The 27,122-nt window shown below is 45.6% G+C and overlaps 1 protein-coding gene across 5 annotated transcripts in view; it reads left to right on the top strand.

Moving 5' to 3' along the window:
- The window catches only part of TIAM1 (TIAM Rac1 associated GEF 1), a 244,461-nt gene that overhangs the window by 200,191 nt on the left and 17,148 nt on the right, over positions 1-27,122 (top strand). For 4 of the 5 annotated variants that reach the window (XM_083171844.1, XM_083171841.1, XM_083171842.1 and 1 more), the window contains one exon: positions 3,259-3,350. In XM_083171844.1, the coding sequence (XP_083027970.1) occupies positions 3,259-3,350 (92 nt within the window). Of the gene's footprint in view, positions 1-3,258; positions 3,351-13,285; positions 13,879-27,122 lie in introns of those variants that run through there. The other variant, XM_083171845.1, reaches the window with a different exon arrangement.

Genomic DNA, 27,122 nt, shown 5'->3' with positions numbered 1-27,122 from the left:
CAGCCATCCAGACATTTCTATATTAAACTTTGCGTATTGTGACACTCGATTAACGCTTTTTTAAAAAGCTTTTGCACACAAATAAACTGGAAAGCAATCTCAGTATAAGGGAGACCTTACCCTAGGGGGGTTCCTGCAGTGAACTTATGCCAAATGGCAACGTGTGGAGGCCGAGCTGTTATGCCCGGTGCCACCGCAGAGTGGGGCAGATGTATTAAGCTTTAACGAGATAAATTCAAGGGTGATAAGGAGAGATAAACATCCAGCCAATCACCTGCTAACTGCCATGTTACAGGCTGTGTTTGAAAAAAGTCAGTAAGGAGCTGATTGGCTGGATGTTTATCTCTCCTGATCACCCTTGCATTTATCTCTTGTTAAGGCTTAATACATCTGGCCCAGTGTTTGGTTCCCCAAGAAAGTGCTGGTGCAGATAAAGTGTCCGTGCTTTTATTGCATTTGTCCACAGTCTTCCTCCAACGCGTTTCGGGGATCTGTCTCTCCTTCATCAGGCTTGGATGAAAGATTTATTTCCGGGTTCCCATATTTATACCTCCTCCTAATTGCTGGCCGCTCCTCCGCAAAATGGCGCAATTCTCGCCATATCGCGGACCTAAAGTTGTATGCGTTCCATACCACTCACTCCCGGTTGCGTTCCACCATGGCCCACGTCACTTCCCGGTTTTTGACTTCCGGTTGCGGCTTCATATTATCGGCGCTGATATCATGAACCTTCATTCTCTGGCGCCATTTTGCTTAAGGCCAAGTGTAAACTATCCTGACTTCTGTCTCCTCAAACCTTTTTTCTCTATACCGTACTTAGTATTCCGGTAATGTCCATCCCTATACCGGGACCTTTTTTTTCAACTATCCTGAATTTTTTTGTTTGCCTCACATGTCAAACTGTGTGTAAAAAATATAAATATTGTGTATCACCCTAGCGCCTATTCTTTCATATTTTCTACTTTGTTTTTTCTACGACAAGGAGTTGGTGGTTTTCTTCTTTATATATGAAAAGGCTGCAAGAGGGTGATACTCTTAAGTGCGCAACATTTAAAAATAACCCTCTTGGTTTGCACATTGGACTCGATTAAACGCTGGATGGCGGAGAATCATGTACAGTGATAAAAGTAACTCCGGATTGTTTGCGTCTGGGAAAGTTTCCTGTGATTGTAACTCTCCCGCAGCTCTTCATCATTGTCACACTTAAACGCTGTCTGCACAAACCTATAATTATCCGCCGAACAAGAGATTTTTGACGAGAACTGTCAGAGCTGCGTTGATTACCGGGAACAGCATTATAGAACACATCAAAGCCGCGTAAGATGTCCATGGCTAGGACTAGGATAATGTTAGTGCATAGCATTTCCAGATCACACAGTGTTACAGGCTGTACAAAGTGATAGTGTTGCATGTAGGGTCCTTTGTTGTCTTATTTGATGTATACCATTACCTGCACGGTGGAGACAGGCCCTATGTCTGCGGAATCTAGTGATGCCATCTCATGCCTCATGTGAGTGAATTGATAGGCGGAGGCTATTTACGAATCGTAGTGCTAAATCGGCTTTTGTACCCCATGCTTCACTTCTCAGTGGGGCAGATGTATTAAGCCTTAATGGTACTTGTGTACTAGCACGGCGCCCATCGCATCGCAGACCATAAGGCATGCGATGTTACGAGATGGCAGGCGATGATATACAATTTTAAATTGTATACCATCGCATTGTATGCCATTGTATCGCATATACAATGTTATGCGATTTAAAATTGTATATGCACCCTAATGGGTTTTTCCATGTTAAAAGTGGCCCCTATAAGATAATTAAACGTGATGGGTGCTTAGTATGTTAAAAGCACCCCCACGCCACCCCCACTATCAACGGCAACCCGAAGCGTGGCGCGCGGCGGCGGTACGCATCAAACGACCTTTTCATACCCCCACTATCCACGTCGGCGTGGAGTTGATTTTATATAGTGTGTTGAGCGCAGCGAGCCACCGAGCCCGAAGCTTGGTGAGCGCACGCGGAATACATGTAAAGTAATACGCGGGGCTCGCTGCGCTCGCCACACTATATAAAAACAACTCCATGCCGACGTAAATAGTGGGGGTATGAAACTGCCGTAGGACGCGTACCGCCGCCCCTCGCGGGCTCGCTGCGACTCTCCACGCTTCGTGTTGGCGTTCATAGTGGGGATGGCGTGGGGGTGCTTTTAACATTGTAAGCCCTCATTAGGGTGCTTATACAATTTAACATCGTATAGGGGGCTTATACAATTTAAAATCGGTGCATCGGGTGTATGCCATGAGATGCGATTTATATGTCGTGCAACCTAATATCGTGGGCGCCGTGATAATACACAAGTACCGCCTTAACAAGAGATAAATGCAAGGGTGATAAAGAGAGATAAACATCCAGCCAATCAGCTCCTTACTGACTTTTTTCAAACACAGCCTGTAACATGGCAGTTGGGATGTGATCGGCTGAACATTTTTCTCTTTATCACCCTTGCATTTATCACTTGTTTAGGCTTAATACATCTGCCTCAATGTTTGATAGGGAGGGGGGTTGCGGAGGGACAGAATATTGTCTCCGGAAACTGGACGAATGATGAGGTGCAATGAATGTTCTGGTACTGAGTCGGGACTTGGATGTGACACATATACTTATACTCAGGGCTGCCGTATTTGGCTTTTGTGCCCCTTAAGGTGGCCATACATCTACAGATCGATTGCCAGTATGGGCTGGTTGGAACAAACACCTGGTGATATCTGAATGACAGTTTTTGGCAGTTTTCCAGCATTTGAAAGCAAATGGTCAACTGTCATTTGCTCTCATCCATTACCAGGATTTTGTTCCAATCTGACAATCGATCTGTAGATGTATGGCCACCTTTACACATCCAGGTTACACTTTCAGGTTGCATCTGCATCTCAAAGGGACAGAACACCTTAACGTCCACTAAATGAGCGGTGGCGAAACCCGGTCCCTTGGGATACCTAACAGATCATTTTTTCTAGATCTCCTCCTCCACAAGTCTGTTCATTGCTAACGGTCACGTTATCCACGGGTGGCATGGAAAACATGAACTGTTCTGTGTGGAGCCAAGATCTTTCCCAGTGACCACTTGCTCTTTTTCATGTCCATGTTTTTTTCATCTGTGGCCACGGCTGTGTTACATAGAGGGACTGCTAGGAAGGTGATCCCTGCCGCTGGTGTAGATCAAGCCTAATCCCACCCGTTCTTTCCCTTCTCTGCGCAGGTTGCAGCGAGGACGAGACCTGCATTGAAGCGACGCCGGATGAGATAGAGGTGCAGATGGAAGTGTCTGACGAGGCTGATGTCAATAACAAAGTGAGTGTGTGATCTGATTTTATTTTATGCAGAGTTTGTATTGCGCAGTGTATTGTGTTATTCAGGATGGAGCGTGTCGTACCGTTGTTCCAGGCACAGTTCTGGGGATCTGTACTACTGTAGACATGTTTGGGATGGACCCTGGATGCTTCGTCCAGTATTTGGCTAGAATCATAACAAATTGATTGTTCTCAATGATACCGTAATGTGTTTTGGTTGTGTAATAAAAATACTAGCATTTGAGGATCTGTCGGCTAAAATACTTGGATCGAGACCTAGAACAGAGGCGCAGAATCTAACATACAGATGTAGCTACGCTCATAGTGGCTGCAATGCAGTTGCCAGTTTGGCGCACCTTGTTGCGTCCGTACAGGGATGGTACTGTAGGATAACCTGCATTAGACTTCTAGAACACTATGGCTTGGAAGACCGGGCTCTTTACAAAATGACACGGATGCCAAAGCAACACTGGCCTCATAGAACCATAAGGATGTTTTCTTTCTGTTATTTGTCCAATTGAGAACCTGTGACTTTATTTGAAAATTACAGTCCACAAACATCATACAACCAACCTGGGGCAGATATGTAAGGAAAAATCATCTGTAAGGAAATAATATTGGTAAAAATCATCGGTACTTGTGGTGTTTCACAGCGGCACTTACGTAGTCAGCGTAGTGTCCCTGTCGGAATGAGTGTAGTGTTCCTGCGGCCTGCGTAATCAGCTTGTGCCTGCCACTGTGTGTGCGTTTGCGCCTAACTGGAGCTTACGCAGTTAGTGTAGTCAGTCAGCACTACGCAGTTAGTGTAGTCAGTCAGCGTCGTGTTAGCGCTTATCACATTGTGTGGGAACCATTGACCATTTTTAACCTGCCTGACCTGACAGGTGTGAACGCGTTCCTAAAACACCACCACTATCTACCTCAGCGCGAAACATGGATAGTCTGGGTATGAACAGGTTGGGAGGACGCGTACCGCATCCCCTCGCGGGGCTCGCTTCGGGCTGACGTGGATAGTGGGGGTTTGAAATGGAGGCATTTGCCAGTATGTAACATGGAGCACTGGCAAATGCATCCTTTATTGTGCATGAGACGCACTTGCGCACTCACCCCCCCTTTTTGCACGCATGACCGAACCCCTAACACTGACGTCTCCCTGAAGCTGACACCGACGCAGCACTCATATCCTCGCAAATGCATTCAGAAGGCATCTTGGTCCTTATTCAGATCTGATCGCAGTACAAATGTGTTCTCATAATGGGAAAAACCATGTGCACTGCAGGTGAGGCAGATGTAACTTTTGCAGAGAGAGTTACATTTGGGTGGGGTGTGTTGAAACTGAAGTCTAAATTTCAGTTTAAAGATAGCCAGTATTTACCCTGCACAGAAACAAAGTAACTCACACAAATCTAAAGGCCCCCATACACTATGCGATTTTGGGACGATTTCATCCGATTTCGGCACTTTGTGCCGATAATCGGATGAAATCGGCCCAAAATCGTAGGTATGTAACATTTGATCCGATCCGATGCGCGGTCCCGTGCGCATCGGACCGGATCAGGGAGGTCGGACGGTCTGTACATACGATCACGTCCGACCTCCCTGTATGCATATGCCTGCCACCTGACAGGCATATGCATACAGACACCGGGGGAGTAGTGGGGGCGGCCAGCGGCAGCATTGGTGGGGGCGGCCAGCGGCAGCAGTGGTGGGGGCGGGCAACGGCGGTGGGGACGGGCGGCGTGTGCGGTGAGCGCAGTGTACTTACACATAGCAGCGGCGGGGACGGGACGCGCAGTGGCGGCTATTCTATTTTTAAAATACTTGTCAAATGACCGGCCGCTCTCTGATTGGCCGGAGAGCTCTCAGCCAATCAGAGAGCGGTCGGTCTTTTCACAAGTATTTTAAAAATATAATAGCCGCCACTGCGCGTCCCGTCCCCGCTGCTGCTATGTGTAAGTACACTGCGCTCACCGCAAACGCCGCCCGCTGCCGCTGACCCCCCCCCCCGCCGCCGCCGCTGCCCGCCCCCACTACCGCCGCTGGCCGCCCCCACCACCACCGCTGCCCGTCCCCACTACTGCCGCTGCCCGCCCCCACTACTGCTCACCGCCCTGCAGCTCCCCGGGGTTTTTTTTACATGGGATAAATCGCATGCGATTTATCCCATGTAAAAATGGCACATCAAGTGCCAAATTGTATGTGAGCCTCCCGGGGAGCTGCCGGGCGGCTCGCAGGTAAATTGGGTCCGACTTGTCCCTAGGACAAGTCGGCCTAATGTATGGGGGCCTTAACTCTCTCTGCACATGTTACATCTGCCCCACCTGCAGTGCACATGGTTTTGCCCATTTTGAGAACAAATTTGTGCTGCGATCAGATCTGAATCTTATCTCTTACAGGCGTCTCCTACAAAGCTGTTATTGTAGCACAGACTGGTTCTACCAAATACTTTTACAACCAGCATTTTTCAGATTTTTTTTTATGGGAATCTGTAGAAAAATGTCTCATTTGTAGTAGACAAATCTGTTGGCCTTTTAAGGGTATTGTAATACCTTTGCAAGCTACTGTATATGTGTGTGCATCTATATGTATATATATTTACACTACAAATCTGTGTCATACACTATACTGTTGGGGTTGTTTACCTAATAATGCAGTAACCTGTAGCAACAATCGGCATTGACTTGGATCAATAAAGAGCTTCTAAGACATGAATTCTCTGGTTGCTATGTGTTACGGCAGTTTGTACAAAAAAAAAATCCAACAACATTGTACATTATACAAAGATTTTAAAAAATGCACTTGTAGTCCTCTAATTCAGGGGTTCTCAAACTCGGTCATCAGGACCCCGCACTTTTCACCTTTTCCAGGTCACCTGACAGGTGCATTCATTACTCATTGACACATTTTAAAAGCCCTACAGGTGGAGCGAATGATCTCACTTGTGATTCTATGAGGAGACCTGCGAAACATGCACCGAGTTTAAGAACCTGTGATCTAATTTGGGATGGCCATCGATGATTCGAAATCATCGATGGTTCATGGCCGATAAGTTCTTTTGCCATCAATGGGGTAGCAAAACGATGTTTTTTTTTCAAAGTGCCAGGACACGGAGCATAGCTCCGACACCCGCCAAGCCCCGCCCCACCCTCTGTGGTTTGATTGTCCCACAGGCCAATCAATTAAACACAATGGATGACCATCGATATGCAAAAATATTGATGGTCTTCCATTGCATAGTTAAGCACTATCGATGACTAGTTGCAGAATTGCCATCGATGGCAACGATGGCCTTCCCTAGATCTAATTAAATCAGTTTTCTTTTTTAGAGATTTAAATTGGCAAGGACTGGGCTGACCCCTTTGGAGGAGGGGGGGGGGGGTCATTCATATGTGGATGGAGTTGCTGTTGGTGCTGCTTAAATGGAAGCAGCCGTGATGGCGCGTAGCGTCACGCCTCCTGCTGCGTTACTGATCAGAACTCCGTCCAAGTTAAAAGCTTGCGATCATCTACAATACCATCGGCCGGCTGTCTGACCCAAGGGGCGCACGAGCTAGCCGGCGCAGCCACTACCTACACTTGGAGAAAAAGGGTCTGTCACCGGCTCATCCCTGCACCCAAACGTAGACCCTTAAACAGACGAATAATGTTGAAGTGATACTGATAATATGACAGTAATCAGCTGGAGAGCGCAATCAATTGATTATATTTAATAAACACATTCATTATAATCGGTAAAAACGTCACAATGATTTAGCATATAGTCCGCATATCAGCAATTGACATTAATGTGTAGTCCTAAACCAGCATCTTCTGATAGCGGAGCAATGTGCCAAGGGCACTGGGACTGGTCCTGTCCTAGTTCAGTTACCCTGCCTGGTACTTTTGGAAACCATAGTCCTTTAAATGTTCCTCCCTCTGTTATCGGTACTTCTGTAGTTTCACGGCGACAGCTTATGCTACGCTATTAGCATAGCCCAACGGCTGCCTTACTTGTGTAGTTAACCAGCGGCAGTGTAAGCTACGTTATCAGCCTAGGCTGCCGCAGTGAAACTACACCAGTAACTACCGTACTGTTGCCGGGAACTGCATCTCTGTCCCCGGTGTCCCTGGCAAGCCTACTCAGTGCCTCTCTCACACCGCCGGAGCCAGCATGATCCCCTCTCCTTGGCGTGCGCTCGGGGTTTGAAAAGGCGCTACAGAACCCCTAACCCTGTAGGCAGGGTTGCTATACCCTGCCGTACTAGTTACTCAGACGCAGGAGAGTCTCATTGCTGGAGCGTCTGAGACGCTCCTGCGTGCCAGCCTCTGCCGGCGCCAGCATGATCCCCTCTTCGCCAAAGAGAGGGGATCATGCTGGCGCCAGCGATGTGAGAAAGGCGCTGAGTAGTCTTGCCGGGAATCCAGTTCCCAGCAACAGTATGGTAGTTACTTGTGTAGATTCACGGCGGCAGCCTACGCTGATAACGTAGCCAGGGACGCTTAAGCGGCCGCTGGAACACTACGCTACTTCTATCTAACTACGCTGGCCGCGGGAACACTACGCTGATTATGACAGGAATGCTACACTGACGGCGTAACTGCCACCGTGAAAGAACACAAGTGCCCTGTTATCCTATTACTATTGCCGCATACTATTCTCCGGTTCATCCACTGCTATTGGAGTCCCCTCTTTAGAGCCTATTGAACCGCTAAGTGCCAGGTCCACCCGTCCAGTGGCGAGGACCGTCGGCTGCTGCAGATAAGTCAGCTGGGAGTTGGTGCGCTGACTGACTAAGGATACTCCAGATGTGGAGCTGATTGGCGGGCGCACGCTTCCTGCCTGCTGAGGAGGAAGGTCGGTTGTTTCATCTATACCAGCCCGGCTCCCTAATAACTGACACGTTCTAATTAACATCTGGAGCTCCACAATTGACGGCAACTTTCTCCATTTAGGGGGGTATTCTGTTGTATTCGCATCCTTGCGAGTCAACCAGATCCCGCCTTGTGAGACAAAACATCATTAACTACTAATCCCAGTTATAGGATTTTTTTTCCTTAATGTTAATTGCGCCTAATAGGATTGTGTATATTATAGATGAGAAACGTTGACCATTTGCGTGAATATCCGCATTATGTGCATCTCATAATTGGCTCCTTATCATTACCGTGTACTTTATGGTGATTCAGTTTTTAAATATTAATTCCAGTCATTGCTCATTAAGCGGCTGTGAATGTAAGTGGTGTTGTTAAGGAGATTCTACTGGACTTGAGTAGGATGGCTGGGCTGCTTCCAGGAGCTGGCATTTGCTTTTCTGGCATGAAGCAGAGAAGAAGAGAATATCTTCCAGCTACTTAAGAGGGTGGTGATTCAGGGAAGCTGCACAGGCGCTGCGGAAAACTCCATAGACTTCCGAGCATAATAGCGAATAGTGGCCTAGTTTGGTTTCATATAAGAAATTCTCCAATTGGCACTGTCATATCGTACAACTAGAGGAGCCGCTTCTCATGGGTGCTGCCATTCCATATGCCTAGAGGAGCCACTCCTCATGGGCACTACCATATCATCTCATATCATATATCACTAGAGGAGCCGCTTCTCATGGGCACTGCCGTATCATATCACTAGAGGAGCTGTTTCTCATGGTCACTGCCATATCCTATCGATATAGGAGACACATCTCATAGGCACTACCATATCATATCACTAGAAGAGCCGCTTTCAATGGGCACTACCATATCATATAACTAGAGGAGCCACTCCTCATGGGCACTACCATATCATATCACTAGAGGAGCCACTCCTCATGGGCACTACATTATCATATCACTAGAGGAGCCACTCCTCAGGGGCACTACCATATCCTATCACTAGAGGAGCCACTCCTCATGGGCACTACCATATCATATCACTAGAGGAGCCACGCCTCATGGGCACTGCCATGTCCTATCACTAAGGGGAGCTGCTTCTCATGGGCACTACCATATCATATCACTAGAGAAGCCACTTCTCATGGGCACTACCATATCATATCACTAGAGAAGCCACTTCTCATCGGCACTGCCCTATCATATCACTAGAGGAGCCGCTTCTCATCGGCACTGCCGTATCATATCACTAGAGGAGCCGCTTCTCATAGGCACTGCCATGTCATATCACTAGAGGAGCCACTTCTCATGGACACTACCATACCCTATCGATAGAATAGCCACTTCTCATGGGCACTACCATATCCTATCGATAGAGGAGCCACTTCTCAATATCACTAACCGCACTACCATATCATATCACTAAAGGAGCCAGTTCTCATGGGCGCTGCCATAGCATATGACTAGGGGAGCTGCTTCTCATGGCTCCTGCCATATAATAAAAATGTAAGAACTTTAATAGAGTTCGTATCATTAGCACCTTATCTTCTGGCTGGCAGATCTATCTGCAGATGGCATTTTTCGTGAAAAAAAAAACCTGGAATCTCTCTGCATCCATCCGACCTTTCAGTATCTTGCAGTGCGTCCATGAGACTTGAGGTCACCCATGCTGGCATGGAACTTTGTTAGACATGGAAAGAACAGGGTCTTATTAAACCCAAAACCTAAAGAAGTCCATCCACATAGATGCCAGTGATGGTCGGTGGTTTCACACCATTGTTGGTTTCCGTTTGCTCAAATGGCCACAACGACGCATGAGCAGATAGACAGAAACCAAAGTGGTAAATAGTGTATAGAGAAGTGAAATAGACCCTTCAACCAGCGCTAGATAATAATGGGGAATAGTAGACTTCCCTTAATCAAATATCAGAGGAACTTCTGTATCGTATCACCAAATTCTTGGATCCTTATTCCATTCTCAGAAGCAATTCCACATGCAAGATAAGTATGTACAATATCATCGCATAAAATGTATTTTATTGTTAATCAACAAGATAAAAACATGAGAATGAATAAAAACATCAAAGCAAATATTGAATGGCCTACAAATAAAGTGACTACGTGCAGCAGCTTTGAAAGGGTCATTACCAGATGGTATTGAACTGTGTTGCAAATACAGTTCAAACAGGCATGGGTATAGCATATATGGGTCCGGGTCTCATACAGCCACCAGGTCTGCGGGTAAGTGCCCTCCAAGGTCCGCACATGGTCGCCTCTCACCGACGCGTTTCAGATCCGCCTGGATCCTTTTTCAAGGTGTGATTTGGTGCCTCCTCAGTCAGATATTTAAAGTGAAGATCTGCCAATCCTAGACGCAGCGGTTTCCCGCGGCAGGCACCGGGTACAGGACTTCCGGGTCTGCGGGTTGCCGCTACGTCACTTCCGGGTATTCCGTTCGCGTATTCCGACGTGAACGGTGCATGATACATTTGTGCGATCCACGGTCGTTTTAAGGACCGAAGTTTTTCACCACAGAGGTGAGTCTCCTGTAAGCAGATCACGTCGGCCTCCAGGGTCTTACAATAAGCAAGGACTAGGGACCGTTTGATTTTGTTATTCAAACCCCGTACATTCCATGTCACAATCTTAATCATGATAATAATTCATTTCCAGGTTACGGCAAACTCCCCACACCGAGAGTCCACCCCCAATATTCAACCTGTTATAGGTGATTATAGAACGATAGTAATTAGACAATAAAGATGTGTTTATAATAATAAGTATCTTTCGGGTGTACTTTAGGGAAAAACATCTTCCACCCCATATATTGGGGTCACCTTTTACTTTGTTTTCAACCAGGGCTGTGAGGACAGGGTAATAGCGAGATAGGGCCGTATTTCTGCAGACACACAAAAAATAAAAACAAACAACACTTAACATGTACCCCCCCCTCCACCCCCCACCCTGTATAACCTACCCCATTAGGCATACCTATATCCAAACCCACCATTTACACCCCTACGTAAACTCTTACGCTACAATAATAATTAATTAATAACAATAAAATACATTTTATGCAATGATATTGTACATACTTATCTTGCATGTGGATTTGCTTCTGAGAATGGAATAAGGATCCAAGAATTTGGTGATCCGTTACAGAAGTTCCTCTGATATTTGATTAAGGGAAGTATACTATTCCCCATTATTATCTAGCGCTGGTTGAAGGGTCTATTTCACTTCTCTATACACAATTTGTCTTTTGGGATACTGAAGAAAGTCCCTGTTTTTTATAAAACCTTTCTAGCTGCCCACTGGTTGCACACGGTGGTAAATACTATATATTGCCTTATAAAGTGGTAAATAGGCCTAAAAAACATTCCTAATCACCTTGATTACCACAAGGAATATCCATTTTCACAATTCGTAATAGGCCCATGTTATTGATGAAACTGAAGGCCTAGTTATGTTGCCGCCAAAGCCGTCTTTCCGCGGCCTGCTGTCTGCCTCTTAACCGGCGGTGACGCCAACATTTTTCTCCTGCTGGCTCCTGCCGCGTGGTGGAAGAAGATTCAGTAGCTGGATTTTCTAGTTTATCGCCGCAGCTGTGAATCGGGTACGATTTGCAGCATTGGATAATATCATTGGATGAAAGTGTTATTTAATTGACTCTGGCTGTTTCGTCCCAATTAAACTCCCCTTGGTTCAGCTGTATGGCAACTTCCTGCAATCCGACACGGAGCCTTAAGAGCAGTTAATTGCTCGTGATTTATATTTTAATAGCTTAGGGTTGAACTCCGTTTAGTGGATTTAATTACTGCTGCCATGTGAAAATATGACACTGTATTATCTGTGAGTTATTCTAAGATGCTACCGCTAACGGTCATTCGCAGGAAACTAATGAACCAACATCCCCAATCTAGGGGGAGAAATATGGTAAATTTTATTTTTTATTTATTTGAATTTAGTTTTGGAATGGGAGCACTCAACTTTCCATCTACATTGAGTGTTGCTTATAAAAACGAGATACTGCTGTGTAAGATACTGTAGCGGTGATATCACTAGTTACAGGAAGGAACACACATTGCACCCACTTCCTAAATTTTCTGGGAATAGAACCCGACTTACTGAGAGGCTGTATAACATGACGGCTGGCTGCTATGTAGTAAGTAGCCCTTTCTTTCTGCTTTCCGTACATTAGCATATCTTAGTAGGTGGCGGTGGCTGAGCTTTTCATAATTATACGCTCCAGATAAATGGATTTGTGTCATATTTCCCGAGTCGTTAAACTTTAAGCGGTCTCTAGAGCCTACTTGGGTTTCTAGAACGGCTTTTTATTATGTGATCGCTAATACTGTATTGATTTGACGTCTTTGTGGGTTTATACATCTAGAAATCTATGATTGACATGATCAGACTCCACGAGTGAGCTGAAATATAATCTGCATTCAATTTGTTTCAGTACTCTTGGAACTGTAGCAGATAAGACCATCAGCATCTCTCCAGCTGACATCTAAGCGAGGCATGCTGGGAGTTGTAGTTTTGCAGCAGCAGTAGAGCAACAATGTGCCTACAACTGTAGTTAGATCAATTAGGAAAACAGTGTGTGTGTGTGTGTGTGTGTGTAGATATGTGTGTGTGTGTGTTTCTATATAGATATAGATATTTGATATTTATAGAGATAGATAGATATTGTGTGTGTGTTTGTATATATGTGTGTGTGTATGTGTGTATATATATATATATATATATATATATATATATATATATATATATATATATATATATATATATTCTATCGTTTCCATCATTTTCCTCTGCTCTTGTGAAAATAACAGAATTCTTCTGGATATTCCCCGGCCAGCAGTGAGTAATACAATGTGGATCCCGTCCTGATCCAGGACCTTTTTTGGCAGTTGTCCCAGTTATGGCTCAGTTTTAATCAGTTGGTTCCGTGACTCTGTAGCTGTTCCCTATTGGCTGGAACGGTTTGCCTTTAATGCACGCTGAAGTGGCTGACATCGGTTTAGTACATGGCTAAATGCTACTCCTTTCTCCACAAGTATGTAAGTGATGGGGGCGCACAGAGGAATGGAAGTTCTTTCCGTCTTTTCCCCCCTCTATATATATTCAGCACTGTGCATTTAGCTTTAGTTTAATTGTGCTAATCACATGTTGCTTTATACGGCTTGTAAGCATTTTTAGCTCCTTCCAGCTTAGCAGTAAGTGTAATGCTATCTTCTCTGTCACCGAGGGGGGCTTGTGCTCTACAATGATGGCTTGCGCTGACAAGCTCTTGCCTGTCTGGCTGTGCTCATACAGGGATTAATAAAGCCCCTTTTTCCTTTCATTTCTTTTATTTTTTTATTTAACCTTTTAAATAATACTCTCAAGAGCGTAGAGAGAGCGAGCAGAATTCCAGGTTGCTCTTTCAATTCCCCGGATCCCATCAAAGGCTCTTGTTGAATGGAAGAATATTCTTGTGTGCGTGTGTATATAACCCACAATTTACTGACGGACGCTGCAGGCAGCATCAAGTTTGGTCTTGCTTGCCGCACCTTCCTGGAGCTGTAAGGGGAAGCATCGCACCCTGAGCCATGCAGGCTGTGGTCACTACACAGCACTCGGTGGATTTGCATTAACCCTGGAGGTGACCAGACAATGGAGAGTTAATTCTTCGAAAGGTACAGCGTGATGGGTTGTCGGGGTTGTTGGTTTTTTTTTTTAACCTTTATCTCTATAAAGAGCACCCATCAGACAAAGGGTTAATTACCGTGTTTCGGTCACATCTGTTTCTTTTGATTAAGACGTCTTTTGTTCTTACCCTTTTGTGTTGGTTATTGTTTGCTAGTTTTTGTTGTTTTTCATGCACGTTTTTCGTATTTCTGGGTTTTTGAGACAAGTTTGCTTGTGCCTCATCCTAGAAGAAACAATGCAGCCTGGTAATGTTCTCTTTTAAATGTCTTGGTGGTTATGGCTTTTTCTGTGTTGTACAGTAATACAGACATACTCGGTTTTGCTCTTCGTTGGCATTTTTCTGACATAATCTTAGCAAATATTGTCATTATTTGGGATTTTTGCACCTGGGGTTATGCTCCCAGTTTTTGGGGATGCATAAAAACCTAAACACCCCAGTTACACGTTCCATTGCCTGCAGTTCGGAAGACCTGGTCGCTTTGATATTGCAGCTGTATATACGTATATAGCGGGGTTTGCCTCACCTGCTTAGATCAGGGTGTTTTTTTGGGCTCTTTGATTTTGCACCTTGTCATCCGTTAAATCTCTTAAGCTCCGGAGTTTAATATTTTAAGCCTTTTCCTACCAGTTACTCCCCCCTGGTGCTATAAGGGCGAATGGGACAGGTTTATGTGGAAACCTCATCTGAAGGGATTATAAAGATTCTAGTTCCATATTCAAGTTCCAACAGAAGATAAGTAAAACACAGAGAACCGTTTCCCAGTCTGTTCCTGGGGGTTTCAGAGGGACGGGGTGAGAATCCTGGTGATCAGTTGACTCTATCAAACGCCAAAATACCCTCCTGCATCTGCACAGTGGGCAGTGTAGAGGCGGCATCCTGCCAGGGGCAGGTGGCAGACCCTTCTTTGTTGTCCTTGGATGCATTAGATATCCGATATCTACATGTCCGGGCAGAATGGAGTTTGTGTTTCCTGTAATGACATAATGGGGAGTTATGTGCAATGGTTGTAATCCTGGATTTGAATGGCTGATCAGATCAAATGCACTTACAGGGGTCGTGGCCCCCTTACTGCGAGGGTCCGTGGCCCCTGGCTTCGAGTATCTGCTGCACAGAAGCCTATCCTCAGTGGGGTAAATTTACTAATGAGATTGTTGGCCTTAGCAACCAATCAGATTCGGTCTCCAGTCAGCTTACTGTACCTCTCATTTTATAGAAATGCTAACTAAAAGCTGATTGGTTGTTCTGGGTGACGCCTCCTTTTGTCCATTTTGCCATTCTTCATAGTGGTTAATACATCTCCCCCTCGGTCATGTTGCCACCCTGCGCAAGATGGCCATGGCTGGCATTACGTGCGCATACATGGCTACACGTGCAATGTGTGAGAGTGTTAGGCCCATTTTAAATACTGCGGGTTTGATGTACTGTACTAAGCAGAGATAAAAGAATGGAGCAGTGGAGAAATTGCCCATAGCAACCAATCAGTTTTGAGTTGAGCACTTCTAAAATGATAGGTAGAAGCAGTTTGGTTGGTTGCTATGGGCAACTATCCACGTGGACATGGAGGAAGAATATAATAGTGCCTGAAGCATGGTGAGCGAAGTGAAGCGGTACACTGATACAGTCTCCATGTTGACGAAAGTCGACATAGATGCCAAAAAAAAGGTGGAAAATCCTGTTGACCTTCATGTCGACCTGATCTATGTTGCCCTATTGCTTGTGTCAACTTATTGTCTCCAGAGCCGGCCCTAGCCTAAATGACGCCCTAGGCAAGATTTTGGCTGGTGCCCCCTAGCACCGTCATATGCCGAACACTAGTTCCTCCTCTGACCCTGCTCCCCTTTCCCAGCACCATCAACCCTCATCATATCAGTCATCATTTTGGTGCTCCTACCCGCAATATTTTAAATAGAAACAGGGGTGGGTTCTTGCTGGGAAGGGACATGGCCACACAATTGTACCCCAATTCAAATTATGCCACACAGTAGTGCAACTTTATTCATATTATATCATGCAGTGGTGTCCCTTATTCACATTACATCACACTGTAGTACCACTTTACCTTATATACATTACTCCTCACATTATTCACATTATACCTTTAGAAAAAAATCCTGAGAATATATTGTATTTTAACCACCTCCATGGACACACTGCAACCCAGCACAAAGCAGAGGAGAAGAGCTGCAGCTGCTGCTGTCACTTAAGGGGAGGGGGCCGGGGCCCCCACTGGGCCCTCCCATCATACTTTGGCCTGGATAATTTGTACCCCCTACCCCTTTCACTCGGCACCCCTGATAATACCACACAGTAATGCCCCTTACACATGACACACATTATTAATGTGCTTATAACCATAATGCCCCTTACACATTATGCCAACCTTTAATAATACCCTTCATACACATAATGACACACATAATGCCCCTTACACATATGTTGCACATTATTAATGCCATTATACACATGACACACATAATGCCCATTACACATATGTTGCACATTACTAATACCCTTATACACATGACACACATAATGCCTGTTATACATATGTCGCACATTATAAATGCATTTATACATGACACACATAATGCCCCTTACACATATGCCGAACACTATTGCACAACCAACCCACCCGCAGACAGCACTCGCACAGCCGCTAACACTGTGACCTCTGCCTCTGCTTGGATACAGATGTTTCCTCATACATCTTGCCTTAATAGGCCATGCAGCTCCTGACCAGTTCTGATAATGTTGGGTGCATTTTTTGCTGAAAATTCGTCTTATTTGCATTGTTATGACGAGCACACACAAGGAGCTTCCGATGATTAAAATGATATGCGGCATGCCTATATTCTGTGTGCGACTGTGGCTGTACCTGCATACGGAATGCTATGTTACAGTGATTTCCATGAATACACTATTTCATATGCAGATACAGCCTCACTCACACACAGAATATAGGCATGCTGCATATCATTTTAATCAGCAGAAGCTGCTGATGCCCCTAGGCATTCCAAATGCCCTAGGCAATTGCCTAGTTTGCCTATGCCTAAGGCCGGCCCTGATTGTCTCTGTTGACCTAAGCTATGTCAACCATTTTAAAGTGTCTACCTATGGCCTGTCGACCAATAGGGCTTGACCTATTTAGGGTCGACCTTAATTGGGTCTACCCTATGACCCATACCTTTTGTGGACAATTTAGGGTGTTTTTTTATTTGTCCCTCCATCTTGTGATATTCTAGATAATTATATTCAATGTACATACACTGTGACCTAGACAATTATTTTTGTTTCAAGTTTCATCCTAGAACATGGATGGGGAACCTTCGGCCCTCCAGCTGTTGCTGAATTACACATCCCAGCATGCACTGCTACAGTTTTGCTATTTGGCCATGCTAAAACTGTAGCAAAGCATTCTGGGATGTGTAGTTCAACAACAGCCGGAGGGCCGAAGGTTCCCCATCCCTGTCCTAGAAGAAGGCTTCAATGTACTTTTCTGCATGTACAATAGTTTAAGACGTGCGAGGGAACAGGAGAGACCTGTTTTTCAACATGTTTGGAAATGCTTCTTCCTAAAGCAGTAGTCAGGGAACAGGGGTCAATTAGCAAAAAATGGGGTAAAATTTTAACTTTCTGGGGGTAATGGACGGTCGCGCTGCTGAGACAGCCGGGCATGCATATGAATCTATATGCACACCCGGCTGTGTGTGTTACAGTACTGTAGTGTACAAGGACCTGGCGCAGTGCAGTGTGGGCTGTGTGTGTTACAGTACTGTAGTGTACAAGGACCTGACGCAGTGCAGTGCGTCAGGCCCTTGTGTATAACACGAATACCTGTGCGATCCCCCTGGCCCCGCCTCCAAGTCTGCCCGCTTCTTAAGTAGAGTCGACTAGCTGCTGCGCCATCTCATCTGTACTGCCGCTTTTGCGCTGAGTTTCTTAGCCTGGTTGTAGGCTGCTATCAGGGTATATTATACATCTCTAGTCTAGGGGAAACACTTTGCACAGACTGTCCCTATATCATCTTGTAATACAGACAATAAGACTTGCCTGGACGACACATTATCAATGACTATACCACACACAGCCAGGCAGCCATTGATGATGATTGCGGGTGACATCACTCAATGATGTAATTGAATGATATCATCAACTATACTGCTAAGTGCGTATGCCCTATATCGTTTGTCCGGGAGCACCGCCGATATTGGCGTTGCCTTCAATCGCACAGCATGTACCCAGCTTACCTTATTCCTATTTGTTTTCCTGGTTCTAATATATTTTTCTCTCTACGGTATTTTGACACTTCTGTCTATTGCCAGCTGGCTTTAGGTAATTACACTGCTAGACACCGGTAAATATAAAAAGTATATAGTATTGCACGTCAGCAGATGACATTCGGGAAATCTGCATAGACTGTTAAACACAAGTTGAAGTTCAGATGAAGTCGGATCAGTTGTTTTGGTGTAGACTTTAAAGGGCCTGATTTTTAGTTAAATAAATAAATATTTTCTTGCTTTTTTTTTGTGCATGCAGGTTAAATACAGTGTGCTTTTACATGTAGCTGGCAAATACAGGGGAGGCTTTTGGGGCCTACATGCAGGGAGATTTTGCTGAGCAATGCTAGATCGCTCAGCACACCGCTGCGCAGTGCTGCATGCTAAGCGATCTGTCAGGACCAGTGTTCTCCGGTGAGAACACTGGCCCTGACCGGCGATCTAGGTAGATCCAGCAACCAGGCTGGTTAGTTATGGCAGTGCCCCTATAATGAATAAGTACTGATACATCTATATTGTGAATGTGTTTGTTGCAGTTTGTGTTCGATGTCAGTAGCTATGATGCTCCGTAGAACTGTGCTCTGTTTTATCTGAGGAGTCTTGGTGCAGGGCGTATTCAATCTTGGCCCAGTTTTTCACCAGGTGGAAAAAAAGGCAAAGATTACCTTTCAGTATTAAATTAAATTTTCACCTGTTTCCAAATGGGCATGGGCGAAAATGGCCGCAAATTTGTCAAAACCACATTAAATTTGCGGCAATTTCCCAATACACGCTCCCCCCCCCCCCGATGCTGGATTTTTCGACCAGGCAAAAATCAGCACCGGGATTGAATAGGGCGAATTGAATTTGCCCAAAAAAGGGCAAAAACGGCAGTTGTTTTTTCAACCGTTGAAAATTTCAGCCGGGATTGAATACGGGCCTTAGGGAGACTTCAGTTTTTAATGTATGTGTATTTCACAGTCATGGCGAACCGGCAGCTGGTTGCCCACTTGCTACACCTACAGCTTGTTGACTTTACCAAATCTGGTTTACGTTTCCAATATTGCGCTCTGCTTTGTTACCTCCACCAGCGGGGCGGCTGCTAGATGTAGTAGCTTCAGCTTTGTTAATAATATATGGAGATGCCAAGCCGCTTCTCAGTGAGTGACATTGCTTTCAGTAAAAATACATCACAATGGGAGACACGTATAGAAGCTGGCAATGAAAACCTACGTTTTCCTGTGCCTAAGAACATGGTCAGGAATGACCTATATTTATTAACAAAAAAAGCTTTGCCTCCACTATTTATATACTCAAGTTGGGTCCACGCTATAACGATATGCACGATAAAGATATAGTTAACGATATTGTGCACATAGTCTAGTGCAGCGGTTCCCAACGTTTTTTCTCTCCCGCACCCCTTGATTAGGCTTTTCATTTATGAGTGCCCCCTCCTCTCAATTTGAAGTATCCGCAGCACTTACGAGGGGAGTGGAAGTGAGCGGAACAGATGGAGCCACTCTCTTAAGACGGGGACCTGACGCGCCTTACATGGCGACTAACATGGCGCTAGGTCCGCCAGGAATGGGACGTGCGCTCCCCATTCGCAACCATTCCAGTGGCACGATTAGGACCGGTCAGGAATCGGGTCTCCCTGTGTCTGGCTGCTGGCTGTGTACTATTCCTGGGGTTCCTGATAACTTATGTAGGATTAATGCCGGTGCTTCCTCCACCCCTGTCAGCATGGGGCAGATGATCGCTGATGTCTGAGTGCACCATGGGTAGCTCCCAGTGGATTGCTGGTCGGGCAAAAGCACAGGGAGACGCTGATGACGCTGCAGACAGATCCGTAAGTGACAGGACATGGTCAGTCTCCACGACTTCTTCCGCCCTTACCTCACACGGCTCGCTGCACCCTATACACTATCTTATTCTCCCACCACACTGTAGTCGGTAGGCCATGTTGGCTCAATAAAAAGTGAAAAACTCACATCCACCTTTTTGACTGTCAATTATGCCATTGTCAACCTACTGCTTGTGTCGACCTTACCCATGTCGAACTATGGCCTTTCTGCTGTCTACCTTAGGCCTGTCAACCTTCAGTGGTCGACCCAATGCATGTCAACCTTAACAGGGTATAGTGACTGTATACCGCAAATCGCTGGTCTAGTGTGTACCCAATATATCGGTAACAATGGGTGAACGATATATTAACATCCAGCCCCACCCTCCATTGTCTGTACATGGTGCATATCGTTCAGTGTGTGCTAACAATAACAGCGTAAATAATCCTCTATATTTATGTCTAGTGTCCATGAGTCTCTGAAACACTGCCATCTGCTGGCAGAGAGTGGAACTGCATCTCTTTCTCACACATGCACAAACCCAGAAGGTAGCAGACTAGCTTTCTAAGCTTTTGCTTAGAGTGGGCTTACTAGTAATAAATAAATAAGATGATCACTGGTAAGACAAATGATCTATGTTTTGTTTGTACAATTGTTCAGTGTGTACGCACTATACTGTTCTTTTGGAGCTTCGGGGAGTTCAAGGGAAATCTTTAACGATATCGGTGACTGATCATAGTGTGTACCGAGCTTTACTGCATAATGTTGGGTACACACTGGGTGATTCGCAGCACCACAGATATTGTTAACCATATCAGCATCGCCACGGGCGAAGGAAATGGCGCATACACACTGACCGATATCATTAACAATATCGGTCAGTGATGTCAGTGGGACTCCTGCTCCGTACATGCATCATTGACTAGATAGTTAACATTCAGTTGCATGTACAAATGAGAGGGAGGGTCATTAACGATGCTTGGTAGCGCACATCGTTAATGATATTGAGCAACGGTATATGTAACATGCATGTTAGCTATACATCACCCAGGGTGTACCCCAGCATAAGTTTGGATTATTTAAGAATACAATATATATATATATATATTTTTTTTATACTATTTTGGAGCTAAGAAAAGGTGACAACCAGTACATTTTACACGAGTACAACTGAAATGAACCCCCAATTTGGGAACATTTTCTTATAGTATGGAAACAAGAAATAAAAGCGTTCAGGTTCGAGGGATAAAGATGAAAGGTGGCGGGGTAGACCAAAAGGCAGGGTATTAAGAGGGAGCCAGAGCCAGAGTTGGGGGGGGGGGGGGGGGCGCGCGCTAACAGAATCGGTACATCTGTCAGAATGAACTTAGGTCTACAGTCATTAGGTCGACCCCACTAGGTCGACTGGCAGGATGGCCGACCTGACTTAAGGTCGACATGGGCCAAGGTCGACATGACTTAAGGTCGAATTTGCATAAAGGTCGTCATGAGGAAGGTCGACTGGTCATAAGGTCGACATGGATTTTTCACTGTTTTTTGATCAGAATGTCGACACAGTCGACATGGACACAGTTGGCAATGAGAATCGGACCCTCGCATCGCTCACTTCGCTCGCAATGCTTCGGGCACGGTGCCTCGCTTCGCTCGCCACAGCTTTAATAACCTCCTCCACGCCCTAGTGGATGGTAGGGCATGAAATACCGCCTGTCGGCACATGTCGGCTCAAAAACCAGTGAAAAACCCCATGTCGACCTTATGACCAGTCGACCTTCCTCATGTCGATCTTTATGCAAATTCGACCTTAAGTCACGTCGACCTTGGCCCATGTCGACCTTAAGTCAGGTCGACCTTCCTGCCAGTCGACCTAGTGGGGTCGACCTAATGACTGTAGACCTAAGTTCATTCTAATAGATGACCGCATCCCGCGCTAACATGGGAAATGGGATACAAATGTTAGTGGGTGTGTGATCTTTACTCCCAATACAGCATCCTGCTGTATTATCCTATCTATGATCCATTCCATTGGTGTAGCATGGTGCATGAGCGAAGGGGAAGGTTGTGGCCAGTCTGTTGCATATTAGCGGTTAGCTTTTGAATACAGTTGGTTTGATTAGTTTATGTTGATGATCGGTAGTGGGTGAAATGTTCACGTGTATGTGGAGGATCCTGGGAGAGAAGAGGAGAGTAAATACGGTATGGTGTACAGCACTCTAAAACGCCTGGGAATAATGACCAGGGTCCTGTTTTATCTACTGCCTGGGTAGGCAGACTGTTCACGGCCACCAGACCACAACTGCCAGCACCTCCAGAAGCAGCCCTAATTATCTACCAGTAGATAGCGGTTCTCCTACCGCATCTGCTTTCCTGATTGTGTTCCAAGTGGCTGAGCAAGGAACCCAATGAGCAATGTGTAGCACACCGATCCCTCCGCTGGTACTGACATGGTATCTTACAGTAGGTTCCCAGTTATTGTGCCGGAGCCGGGCATGGAATCCGGGATCAGAGAGAGCTGCCGTATATACATTTGGTAGTTCTAGAGCTGTGGAATTTAAATGACAGACTGCTCGTCACTTCTTCATTCCATGGACTCCCAACTGAGGCTACCATTGGCCAATGGAGTAAGAGTCCACATGCACTGACGAGGGCTCCCATTTATGCTATGTTGGGGGTGCAGCGGAGGTATCTACAGCACAGGGGTAGGTAGAGCTGAGAACCTGTAGATAGGAAACGACTGTATATGTGCTTTCTGTATTGGCTCCACTACTGACTGAAGTTAATGAGTGTAAAACACAGGCATGCAGGGCCTGATTCACACACACACAGATGTACAATACCTACAGTATGATGCAGCAACTACCTATTCACAGCTGGTGATTGCTCCATTAATTCCTAATGAGATGAATGGTGCGGTTGGCAGTTGTGAGTAGTCACAGCCTGGCGCAATGCATCATGCAGCCTGCCGCATCTGTTCTACGTCCGATGTATCTGTCCTGAGTCCTACGCTTAAAGGCCACAGCACTGGCAGCCAATGTCACTAGCAAGTGCACCTACAGATAGAGCCCTCCTCATCTAGCCCAGCTTCCCACAGGCAGGAGAACAAGAAGATTAAGGGTTAGGAATTAATAAATATGTTTTCGCAGCCTTCAAACACCAGAAGGGAATATAGGAAATAAATGAAAAGTCTGTGGTTGTCATATTGCAATGATCTGCGTGTAACCGGTTAGGACTGTAGGGGGAATGTTCTATAATATCTGAGGAATGCAAATATCGCCTTGACTTGTTTTAGGACTTGTTCTTCGTATAGTGTTCATGTTACAGATATATCCACAAACATTTTTGCTAGTCACGCCAACAGCCCCCCTCGGCATGCCGAGCGTCTTCTGGTGTTGGGCGGCCTTTTTGTTTTTACCAAAAATCCATTTATTCGCAACATGATGTGACTAGGGTGCAAGAGGACTCACCGCACATCATGACTCACATCATGGAATCTCTGCGTGTGACTGAGTCGGTGGTGTATATTCAATGACTGTCGACCCATGAATAGATCGGAAGGGGTTCCGATCTATTCAATGCTAGCTGGTTTTTTTCCCGGCAGGTCGAAATGTTCCCGAAACTGCGGAAGACCAGGTGGATTGACGGAATAGCCGATAATCCACTTGCTTTTGACGGAAACACAGCCAAAACCAAAAGGTTTTGCCCATGTTTCCGGCAATCTCAATCCGACATGAAAAGATGCCGGATTGAGGCAGGGAGGACGGCGACGGCTCCCGCCATCGCACTCAACCAGTCCCCGCACCGGCCGGGTGAGAATCAATCAGCGGCCAAAGCCGACATCCGGATTTGGCCGCTGCATTGAATAATGGATGCTGGGTCTACTCCGGCAAAATAATTTCGGAATGGATCCGGCATCAATTGAATATACCCCAGTGAGTCTCTACACATGATTTAGAAGCCGGGGGTCTGGCTCAATAGGTCGACGGTCAAAAGGTCAACGCAAAAAAAAGGTTGTCATGAGTTATTTTTGTGAAGTATGGACAAGTCTGTTTAAAAAAATCATGAAAAACTCACGTCTTCCTTTTTCATTTAGACCTTTTGCGTGTGTTGACCTTTAGACCATGTCGACCTAATGACCGCATTTCGATCTCGGACTGTTTATTTTTAAAGAGGCAATCATGTACAAGGCGAAACCATGCCTTTTAAATGATTGCCCCTTTAAAAATGTCCGAGAATGGCCAGCATCCCGGACGTCCTGCGATCTCCGGCTGCATCACATCCCGCTCCTTATGTTTGGGATATACCGTAGCACGTTCCTGGGTATACGGAGTCCTCTGATAATGGGCATGTGAAGGGCAAGTAATTCCTTTTCTCAGTAGCCATTTCATTAAAAATTAAAACCCCTCGGACTAAGAGTATTCATCTAAAATAGGATTGATATAAATATTTTGCACTACATGATCGCAATCGGAAAACAGGCAGATAACGGCATAATGCTTATTAATTGCTGTCGGGGCAAATGTTAATACATTAATTTTAAAGTTTAAAAAAAAACACTGTTGTCTTTCTCTCCCTGCACTGGTTACCAGACATCTCCCCCATGCTGCACCCTAAGCAGACTGTGTCCTTTCCAGGCAGCTCCACTGTGCTCTGCCCTATTCCCTGCGCTGTGCTCTTACTAGGCTCCCCTCGCTGTAAGTAGCCCCCCCCCCCCCAAACACACACACATACATTGCTACCCTTCTGCTGTGCCTTTCGCAGGTGGCAATCTTGTTATGTTAATTTACCAGATGGCTTTCTAATGCAGTACACCCTAACCTGGCAGCTCCCCCTAACTTAACCCTAACCAGACTGCTCCTCCCCCTTCACCGCACCCTAATCTTGCAGCTCCCCCTAACTGCACCCATCCAAACTGCTCCTCCCGGTTCCCTGTGCCCTTATCAGACCACTCCTCCCCCTTTGCTGTGCCCTTGGCGGACTGCTCCTCCCCATTCGCTGTGCCCTTGCCAGACTGCTCCTCCCCCTTTGCCACGCCCATGCTGGACCGCTCCTCTCCCTTTGCTGTGCCCTTGGAGGACTGCACCTCCCCCTTTGCCACGCCCATGCTGGACCGCTCCTCTCCCTTTTTCTCCCCCACCAGAAAGCGCCACCACCCCCGTCTCCCCAACCCAACGCTGTGCCCTTACCAGACTGGTTACCACCTCTGGAAAATAAGTGTCACGGGGGGGAACAAACACAGCCATGAAAGTGAAGATGCCCAAAAGCTATTCCCATCCAAGAAATGATATATGAACAGCCGGTCCACAAACTGGCTGCAGCATAAGCCTGACAGCTCTCGCCTAGTACAGAAATAAATCTTCTACCCTTGACATTGAGACCAGCTTCCTACAACTAGAAAAGCTAAAAGCACTTTAATTTCAAGTGTAAAGAGCTCATTAACCAGCCAGGGTCCCTTATACCGAAATGATTTCAGATCACAGCAGTGGTTAATACCTGCACTTACTAAGAAGCTGGCTGCTCCGTGCTGCGGAGCTTTGCCAATGTTTTCAGTCTTAAGAAGCCAAAATATTCGACAACGCACGTTGCCGGCTGTGTGATTTCGCTGCGCATATTATATCACAGCCGATTGCAAAGCCTACACGGAAACAGATTCTTTGTTCGTTTTTTCCCTAATGCCACTTTTAATAGTGCAATAAAAAAAATCCTTCCAGTCTTCCTTTTTATTTCATCTAGTTTTCTTTTTATTTCATTCTTTTTTTCTTTTCTTTTTGTTTCATCAGATCCATTTGCAAGTGAAATCGATTCCCTCCCCATTTCTGTTTATATCCTTATGTGAGGTTCTAAGAGCGATTCTGAAATCTGGTTGCTAGGTGACAACGTGCCTACACAGACATATTAAAAGACGATGGGGGGGGGGGGGTTGCAAGACTGGCAAAGTTGCAGGAGCCCGGTAGATGCCCACTGCATATAGCTGTTCTCACACCCAGGTACCCAGCGAGCACGTTCTGCGCATCTCTTGCTTAGTCTGGAACTGGCATACTGTAATTACTGTGTATGCTGGCTGGCAGATGTAACAGGGGGCCGTGTAATCGCTATCTCACACAGCAGAAGGAAAATTGTTATGACACGGATATAATGATACTCAAGGTTATCTTCCTGTAGCGTAGAGTGTGTGGGACCAGAACGTGTCACTTACTGCAGTTATTCTGTTGCACTAAAAAAAATAATAATATACAAAGTATTTGCAGAAATGTGTCGGAATGAATTGAAACGGTTTCTTGTTCCACAGCGTCGCGGCCAGCTGTCCCTATTTTTCAGAGAGAGTCTTGTGCTGTGAAGATAAGACGGGGAAAAGCCCTATTTATCAGTGTTGGAAGAACATATTTCCTGTTGTGTTGCAGTTTTCCTGCAAGTCTCTGTTTTATTCCCTGGGATTTGTAGTGAAAATAGTATAAAATATTCAATCTATATATGCAACAAAATTTGCTGCACTATATAAGTAACTGTTAAAAATAATAATAATATATTATATTGCAGTCTAGTAAACTGCCTTAATGGAGATTGAAGTGTATTGAGGGCAGTCTATGGTGCCTAATGGGGTTATAATCATTTGGTCTACAGCATGATGGTCGACACGGTTCTAGGTCGAAAGGTCATTAGTTTGACAGGTCATTATTTCGACAGTGTCTAGGTCGACAGTGAAAAGGTCGACATGGGGTTTTTCACTGTTTTTTTTTACCTGAATATCAACACAGTCGACATGGACACAGTTTAAAGTGCACCGCATCCCCCCTCTACACTCGGCACACTATTTTATTCTCCCACCACGCCCTAGTGGATGGTGGGGCATGAAATACCGCCTGTCGGTACATGTTGGCTCAAAAAACAGTGAAAAACCCCATGTCGAACTAATGACCTGTCGAACTAATGACCTGCCGAACTAATGACCTGTCGAACTAATGACCTGTTGACCTAGACCCATGTCGACCTAGACCCATGTCGACCTAATGGTGTTGACCTAATTACTTTCGACCATCATGCTGTAGACCAAATGACCGCATCACGCCTAATGTAATGTTCTTAGCTGTAGCTCCCTGCCCGGCATTAACCCATCTCTGGAAATCATTATTATTATG

Source organism: Crinia signifera, chromosome 2 (genome assembly GCF_055691185.1).
Source record: "Crinia signifera chromosome 2, ASM5569118v1, whole genome shotgun sequence".
NCBI classification, from domain to species: domain Eukaryota; kingdom Metazoa; phylum Chordata; class Amphibia; order Anura; family Myobatrachidae; genus Crinia; species Crinia signifera.
This window is presented reverse-complemented; position numbering and strand designations above follow the sequence as displayed.